The sequence below is a fragment of the Mastomys coucha genome, unplaced genomic scaffold, assembly GCF_008632895.1.
Source record: "Mastomys coucha isolate ucsf_1 unplaced genomic scaffold, UCSF_Mcou_1 pScaffold23, whole genome shotgun sequence".
Lineage (NCBI taxonomy): Eukaryota > Metazoa > Chordata > Mammalia > Rodentia > Muridae > Mastomys > Mastomys coucha.
The window spans coordinates 96,808,488-96,817,534 of record NW_022196906.1 but is presented as its reverse complement, the minus strand read 5'-3'; the positions used below and the strand labels follow the sequence as shown (position 1 = coordinate 96,817,534).

General features: G+C 49.1%; 1 protein-coding gene across 1 annotated transcript in view; it reads right to left on the bottom strand.

Annotated features, from left to right (window-relative positions):
• Positions 1–523: 523 nt before the first annotated feature.
• Positions 524–9,047, bottom strand: part of Rab6b (RAB6B, member RAS oncogene family) — a 70,920-nt gene continuing 62,396 nt past the window's right edge. Inside the window, exon 8 of the mRNA XM_031343520.1 lies at positions 524–4,610. Within this exon, the coding sequence (XP_031199380.1) occupies positions 4,546–4,610 (65 nt within the window). The 3' untranslated portion in view covers positions 524–4,545. The remainder of the gene's footprint in view (positions 4,611–9,047) is intronic.

The following is a 9,047-nucleotide window of genomic DNA, read 5'->3' as shown; positions in this document are numbered from 1 at the left end:
TTCCAGCGTCTCAGGAATTGTTCTGAGAGCCAACTTGGCTCTGAGGGCACCGGCTAGGTTGGAGGTTGTAAAGATCTGAGGGACCTCTCAGAGATTGTTCCCTAACTGGTGTGGAAGAAGCTGTGGATAGTCATGGTTGGTGTCATTTTAAAGGTATTCATAATTACCCTTAAGTTCATTCCTTTAAATGGTAATCTGGAAATCAAGAGATTAAGAAGCCTAGTTCCTCCCTGTGTTCTGCCTTCCTAATCCCTGGCTGTGTCAAGTAGAATGTGGGAGTGATGGTAAATACACTACCAAGTCCTGGCCCCTCCCAGAGCTTCCCAGACAGATGAGAAAGGCTTGTGGACACAATCTCACTAGTTCACAGTTTTCTTTTAGAACTGGTGGAGAGCCCAGGTGAGCAGGGACAAGAGGAAAGGGCTACACCACCCAGACAGGAGAGGGCGGGCCTTGGCGGAAACTTGCTTTTAAGCCCCGATATATAACTACACCACTTAGAAAGAGTCAACAAGAAGCTTTGTGTTGAGAATTAGGACAGTTTATTGTTTGACCAACATGCTGAGTCTTTTCCACATATTACACAGTTGAATGTAAAGTCAGTATGGCCACTGTGCCTTCTGAGCCCAGGACAGATGGAGATGCCGTCCTCTACTCCTCACTTTAAAGGACAGGTAAGGTGAGAAGTCAACACTTCACAACAGGCAGGCTGGCCTTCGTTGCTATGGAGACTTCCTGCCTCCTGAAGGGCCCATCTGAACTCCCGCTGCAAGGATTTCCTGATAATCATACCCTGCGGAGAGTGTCATTCCAAGGATTTGCACATTGAAACTGCAAGATTTCGGAATAGCGAAGAAATTGATTTCAAACAAAAATTAAAAGGGTACCCTGACTACTGCTGTGTGTGTGTGTGTGTGTGTGTGTGTGTGTGTACAAGACAATGCAAGTAGATTTGGGGACCACTCTTCTTTACAGTGAGATCCCCAAATGCACCTATCTTCTCTCTAGCTAGTCAGGCTGGGACGACCTTTATGTACTAGCCACGGAGTAGAGAAGGCCTCAGGGACATGAGCACAGCAGTCCTGTCTGAACACCGCAGGTCAGCAATGGATCAAGAATCCCAATACTGGTTCTGATCATCTCTGGCTTGTAGGCGACCTTGACTGTTGAGGTTCTCCCACCTGTGAAACAGGAAGGGTCTGGCTCCCAGTGCTGTGGCAAGGTGAGGATGCCTCCCATCCTTGGGGGGAGGTAGTTTAGAAACTAGTGAGCATCGAGCCCTGAGCATTTGACACACTCAGACAGACTCCTGCCAGCTGGCTCTTGTGTAACAGCTCTAACTTAACCATCTTCAGCTACTTTGCTGACAGCCTCTCCCCATCCATGTGGAGAAGGGATAAACTGCTCTGCCTGTAGGAGGCTGAAGCCAGCGGTGCTTAGATCTCCAACACTGGTTAGCCACTGGGTTACAGAGACCAGGCCCCAGGTGTCTATACTCCTAGCTGCCACCTTGCAACCCTTGTCTTTGTTGCCTGAGACAGTGAACTGATGTGGCCATGGCTTCCTGGATCTTGAGATATTGCAAAATGTTTAAAGACGGCGACAGGGAGCAGGGACTGACAGCAACAAGGATCTAACCACCCAGCATTCTAACCTCTGACCCCACAACAATGCTAGCACTCAGGACACTGATGTCATACCTTCGTTTTGGTCTCTCTGTGTGTACAGCTATGCTACCTGCCCTTTCAATTTCTACACTGCTCACAACTCTCCTTCAAGGCTCCTCAGCCAGGCAGTGTCCAGAGAGAGGAACTGAATTACTACTACGCTGAGATCATACCCTAAGAGGAATCCTCAATTTTGTCCTCTGACTGATCTGAATTTAGCAAAGCCGGGGACATAGATAATTTCAGGATGTCTTTAAGTGTACCTGACTGGATCCTACCTACAAGTAGGATGGTGGTGGTGGTCAGGGAGAGAGCCCAGGTCCAATACAGTTCTGTTGGGGCCTGGTTGCCTTGATGGCCCATAGGGAAGGAGATGGGCAGCTTGGCTGAGAAAAAAGCCAGGGCACCTCTGGAGTGGGAGAGCAATGGGGCAGAACTCTCATTCTCAGGGGCTGCAGGGCTGGGAGAGCCTGAACTCAGAAAGGGGTTTGTGTACAAGCTCGGAAGGCAGGGCTCCTTAGGCCAGATCAACCAGAAACAGGCATCTGCATGGCACCTGCTATTTCTAATAGCAGGCCATGATGCCTTAGATTGTGTGCACAAGAGAAGAGAGTGGATTTTTTTTTTTAATTCGAGTTACAGCAATACAAGAAAGGTTATTCAGTGTCAAGAAGGTTAAAATCCACCCTACATTCAGTGAGAGCCAGTAGAGAGTGCTGTCAGTGGGGCCCTGCCAGAGGCCACCAGCAAAGCCCCTCACTGCCAACCAGGCTGCTGTCACCACGGGGTAAGCACGCTTTCTTCCAACAAGCACCACGTAGGTGGGGTGTCCACACTGGAGGACACTGGCCCACAACGGCATGCACACCCGTGCACACAGGTACATAAAGCAGTGGTTAAAGGTAGTTCTGTGGACTAGTTTTACTTGTAGTTTAACACATCTATGCACTATTTTATTGAAGGCAAGACAACCACAAGTTATTTGACAATATTGAATTATTTCTTATTTCAATACACTGCATACTTTTGAACTTCCAAAAACCGGAATCACAATGCAAGTCCCAAGTTGTGAGCGGGAGAGACAAGGATATACATTGAGCACATGTATATGTGAGGATGTGTGTGTGTGTGTGGAGGGTGTATACACAAGTCTATCTCTATGTATAATTATGTACACATAAAAACTAAACGTGACATTTCGATTATGCTCGTACGTTAGTCCTTGCCTTCTGGAAGAGGTACCCAGGGGGATCCTGCTTCCTCTCTTCTTCATCGGAACCGGCTCTGACACTGTCTCCCAGGATGGAGGAGCATGACAGGCCCACTCAGAATCAGCCCTGCCATGCAGGCTGCCATTTTTGAACTCATTTTTGAGAGATTCCATAATTCAACCCAACTTCCTTGTTGGAGTTCTGCCCTGTGGAGGCAATTCATTCTGCCCATCAGCAGTCTGGAAGAAGAGCCAATGCTATGGAGGGAGCTGGGGTGTTCTGATTAGAGTCACTGCCCGGGGCCTGCCCAAAGGCAGACGGGCAGTGAGTCTGGGAGCGTTTACAATGTGAGAGCTATTTTGCTTTGAGAAGAGCACTCTGATAGACTCTGAAGGCCTTCAAGACAGAACCAGTCTGGGGAATGAGTTAAATAGCAAGGACAGCCTGCTGGGGGGCAGGTTGCCGTGCCCTGGGCAGCCTTCCGGAAACCCCACGGTGACTCCAAGATGCTCGCAGGGCAGCCGCAACACTCCCAAAGGTATTCATACAAAGATTTCAAACGTACCATGCCAGGGGTGAGACCACATCAAGGAAACAGCTTTTTCCAGAACAACATTCGGCAAGATTAGTAACCAAGGGTCTGAAAACGTGGAGTGTCCGGAGTCACGGCCGACTCCTCTCACTTCCTCAATGGTGGCTGCAGTGGTGGCAGGCACCCTAGGCTTCAGCATCCCTGAGCCACCCAGCGTCACACATTGAGTTGGCGAGTCAGCCTAACCACACGTGTTTGAGACCCACACACTGCCCCAGCCCTCAGCTGCCAAGAGCACCCCATCCTTCCAGTAACATCTTGCTCTGTTCGTCACTGGGTCAGCCCAGAGAACACACTGTTGCCTCTGCTTTTTGGCTCTATGGTTTTGTTTTGTTTTGCTTTGTTTTTTTCAGGGAAGGAGAAGAGGCAGAAGCAGCCAAGGGGCCTGCTGCTGAGCTGCAGTCCACAGGCCTTCATTTCCTCTCAGGGGCCTGCTAATGTGTCCCACTCTGCCAGGGAAGGACTCGACAATACCCCCTCAGAGGCTGTTCTGTCAGGTTAAAGTCTGATTTGACTGGAGTGCCGGGCTTGGTTGGTTTGGGCCATGTGACCCAGAACTAGAACTAGAATGTAATTACTACTGTTCAGTTAATTGCTTTAATTTTCTGGGCTGGGGGTAGGAGGGAAAATAGAGGTGACACACAGTTCCAAGAGAACAGGAAGGAAGGGGTGTGTGGAGAGGTTCTCTGTAAGTTTACAAATATACAAAAACAAACAAACAAAAAAGCACTTCTTTCAAATAAAAATGACTACTTTTCTTATCTGGCAAAAAGTTGTATACACATGATTTAAATTTTTTTTTTTTTAAATTTTAACAGTTTTTGGCAATCTTAATAAAGTACAATATATTACAACCAAACCAAAAAATAGTTGTTTAGGTAACAGCTGTTAAGAGTGACGTGGTCCCTGATGCCCAGCCTCCCTCCCCATGTCCCACCCTACTCCTAGAGAGAGAGAGAGAGAGAAAAGAAAGATCCTCCCCGTCTTGATAAACTCAGTTCCCACCCCGTTAGGAAGCTAACCGATAGGAGGCAAAACAAGTGAGTGGCGTTGAGGAAGCCGCGTGGGCCGTGCATTAGCAGGAGCAGCCGCCCTCGCTGGCCGGCGGCTCCTGAGGCTTGTCCAGCTTGATGTCAATCACTGTAGGAGGCGGGCTAAGGAAGAAGTGCCGGTCCACCGATACCATGCAGTCCCTCTGCAAACCCACAGCCTCAGCTCTTAGCTCAGTTGGAACAGGAAGGAGCCCTTTCTCACTCCTTTCTCATCTGCCTACACCCCGCCCCCCAAACTGTCGACCCAGAGTGAACCGGGCTGCGATCTCACTATCAGCAAACACCACACAGAGGCCACGGAGAGTCTGGCTAGAAGCTTTCCCCAGTGACTGATGAACTGTGCTCCAACTCCACCATCTAGCAATAGTCTCGGCCTGGTTAACAGCTGGCCCTAGCCCAAAGTGCCTGGAAGGGAAGAGTCCCCCAGGCCAGGCTCAGAATCGAGTGTTCACATCTTAAAGTACAGGAGGATGTGAGGTTGTGTGTATCCTTGGGGACTAAACAGACAGCCCCTTTCTACAGCTTTCTGGGGACTGGGGTGGTGGTAGTGAATCACACTTGCCAGGAACACCAGAGGAGTGGATTCAAAGTGCAGGGAAGCCTGTACGCTCCCATCATCTTTGGCTACAAACCCAGACTAACTGATTTCACGAGACTTTAGCTTTGCCTCCAGCCAGACCATCTTACCACTGCTGTGCACCAAGCCCTTGGTTGCTCTACAGCCTTACCCAGATCCCTGGCTAGGCTCTGGTGGGGCTGCACGGTTGCACAAAACAGGGGTGAGTGGGGGTGGGGTGGCAATGGAGCTTGCTGCTAGCATTCTAAGGATGTCTCTGTGTTCCCTATTTGGGGGTACCATGTGAGGTTCTTCTGGCATAACATACCCTGCCTTGGCTGTTGGGAAGCTCTCACACAGCACGGTATGTGTTTTCAGTATGATTTTCTCCCTACCTTTATTTTCTCTATCTTGTATGTGTGCTCATAGAAAAACACACGGTTCTACCTTGCTGGGTATGTGTCCGCCCACACACCTGATGCCACTGTAGAATATACATAAGTAACCTGCTTTCCTTCCCCCTCCCCCTCAGCTCAGCTTTGCCCTCTCCCATCCCACGGTCCTTTTCCTCTGCTCCCTACATCTCTACAAACACTACCCATACTATCCTGATGCCATTCTCTGCTAACTGTGGTTCTGTGGTGGTCCCCACTGATCACTCCAGATCCTGGCTTGCACTGCTGGCCCTGAGCACAGGCCTCACTGGGGTCTTCTTATCTTTCCCAGATGCCCCTCTGAGCCACCTCACCCCTTGCTCAGCAGAGTGGCATCCCTAAGCCAGCTCAGTGACACCCATCACCTGGAGCAGAGGCACAGCATCCAAGATCTCTCATACGAGCATCCAGGCCTTCCCATGAATCAGCTCTGGTTTGATCCTTGCCCCTCACCATACATGGAGGTTCCAGCAATCAAGACTGTCTCCCTCTTCAACAGATTCCATACTTTCCTTCCTTCTAGAAGCGCCGCACACAACCCTGCCCCATCCAGTTTCCCTCCCTATCTCTGCCTCATTCTAAGCCAGATTCCTTTGTGGAGCCTCTTCAGGTAGCAGTGAACTCTGCCCCTAGCACTGCATGGGGCCCAGTGGATGTGCCACCTAACTTCAGCATCAGACTGCACCCATCATCCAGACTGGAGGCTGAGGAGCCTGGGTGAACCCCAAGGCTATGTGACCTTCCCACCTAGAGTTGGTTTATTTACTTACTCGGACTGAGGCTGGAACACAGGGCCTCAGACACGCAAGCATATACTCAACTGGGAGCTATACCTCCTGTCCACTGGCACAGTCTCTGGCAGAGGTAGCCACCTCTAACCATTCCCATTGGATGACACTTCGTTTTTGAGCACGGTTTTCATCTTCTGGCTTCATTAGAAAGTCCTGGTATGAGGCATCCCATGCCTTCTTGGGATTTTAGCCCTGGTCCTTGAACTGTGTGAGGTGACCCACTTACTCACCACCTACACATTTCACTCTGAGTTGTATATTTTTCCTATGCGACATGTGTACTACTTAAAAGGTCCTGGCCACCCCAGATCTCTCTCTGCCTCCCAGACTCTCTGTCTGTCTCTGTCTCCTTCTCATGCCCCCACTCTGAGATGGCCTTTCACTCCACCCCCAAACCTCTTGTGTGAGATGTCGCTTGGTGTGATCTCTTAGCAGCACAACTTACCAAGGTGGCACTTAATCCTAGCATCATTAGAGACTTGTTAGGCTCTCCTGGTGTTTACGGCTCCACCCTTGGGAGTCTGAGCCATACTAGGACCCCATCCACTCACCTACAGTCCACCTGCAGCTGCAGTTCCTTCTACTAATTGCTGGGTACCACACCCATCGACCCAGCGACTGGTGAGTGATCCCTCTCAGTTGTTGTAAATGCTTCTCTGAGTGTCTAGCAGAGATAACCATCTCCGACCATTCCCATTCTTTGTTTTTGAGCATGGTTTTCATCTTCTGGCTTCATTGGAAAGTCCTGGTACCAGGAATCCCATGCCTCCTTGGACTTTTAGCCCTGGTCTTTGAACTCTGTGAGGTGACCCACTGTTCAACTTGTGCCTCAGTCCTTGGGACACCTTGGGCTTTAGGCCTCGGCTCTCCTCCTCTATGTCACCCATGGGAAGTCATCTACCTCCTTGCTCCCTTCTGGGATGCCTCTTGGAGAACCTTTGACCACTAAACCATGTATACTAATAATGGTCCTCAATCGCTTCAGAGATATGCAGAATATGGCATGTAAAAATAATCTTAAAAAGCTTTTCATGATAGAGAGACATGCTCTGACAGTTCCTGGCAGCACCCCCCAATCTCCTTCAAAGAAGATGATGGCCAAAGAAGAACCGTCACTTGGAGCTTGCTTTAAATGTGGCAAGGCTGGACACTGGGCCAAAAACTGCCCTTCACCTCTACTGCTGCCAGGACACTGTCTAAACTGTGGATAAGCAAGACACTGGGGAGCTGATCGCCTCCCTTTGCCTAGCCAAGGCAGACCAGTCCCCCTGAAGTTCTCACTCCCCAGAAAAGTCTCTCAGGAGCTTCTGGGGCTGGCAGCTGAAGTCTGATACAGCCCTGGGACCTCTGTCCCCAGTGGCCACAGAGGCACCCTAGGGTGACTGTCCTGGTAGCTGGGGGGTCTCTGTTATTTTAATAGATGCAGAAGCTACTTGGTCTTACTTCTTACGTAACTCAGATGAAATGTCTCCTTTTCAGATCTCTGGCACCGAGGAGCCGGCTATAGTGACAGCTCTGTACTGTGTAACAGCAGCTACCGAGGCTTCTGCTGCCTCTCGTAGTCTTCAGGTGTAAAACTCAGGCCCCAGGCTCCACTCTCCAAGAGCTACTACGAGGTGGAGACACCGTGTGCCTTGCTACCAGACTCAGAAAAGAGACAAACTCACAAAATAGATTTCAGTGTAACTTTTCACTATTTCTGCTTTGCAATGACTGCTCTCAGTCGACGGTTGGGTGGGTGGGGAAAAAAAAGGTGTAAGTTTAAAGCTTAAATTGTGAGGATCTAAGAAAATGTTTTAGGGTCTAAGAAGGTGTTTTTAAGGTGTGCAAGATGCAATTTGTAAAAAAGTGTAATTAAGTAACTTAAGGTATTAAAACAAAGAAAAAAGAAAAACGCTTCAGGTTTCTTTCCTTTGCTATGCAATGGTTGTATTCAGACTTCAAAGGCCCAGAGTTTTTAACAATGTTGTTCTAATAAACTGTTAGTCTAGCTCCGGCAAAGCACTACTCCTTTTATAATAGTCAGAAGCTCAAGATTTTAAATTTCCTTTGGCTGTCTTCTAAGTATAGACTTACAGGTGCTTCTCATTGTGCTGATAAAACTGTCTGTCTGTCTGTCTGTCTGATACATCCAGTCTTCTGGATAGAGGGGAGAAGCCCTTCTTTCATGGTCTGTATTTGTACTGAAAATCAAGACCAAGTGCGCATTTGCCCTCCTGCTCCACAGGAGGCCTAAGGGTGTTCATGCTTTTAACCCAAAATCCTCTCCTGAGCTTCCACTACGACAGGAAGCTGTGAGTCTACTGCCTTTTCTACAGTGTGGACTTCGGTATAGATTACAAACAGTGGCAATGGTAACATGTCTAAAACTTATTTCTTTTTGTAAGTTTAAATTCTTATAAGCTTCAGGGAAGAGACTGAATTCGCCTCTCCTGGGTCAAATGGACTCCAGATAAGTACTGCCAATCGCCAGCCTGTTTCCCTACCTGCCTATTCCAGTTACTCCTGAGAGTGGGACCCCCTTTCCCGGTAGCCTCTGCTTTGCAGTCTCAACAATCCAAGGCTCTCCCCTGCCTTCTCCAGGAGGTGACCGGAGCTGAAGCAGTTGTTCGAGTTCATGTTCCTTTCTCCCTCCAAGACTTCTCCCACGCTGAAAAGTGGATAGGCGCCTTCTCTGCCATCCCATCCACCTATATTAAAGAGTTCTGCTTCCTTTGCCAGGCCTATGACCTAACTTGACATGA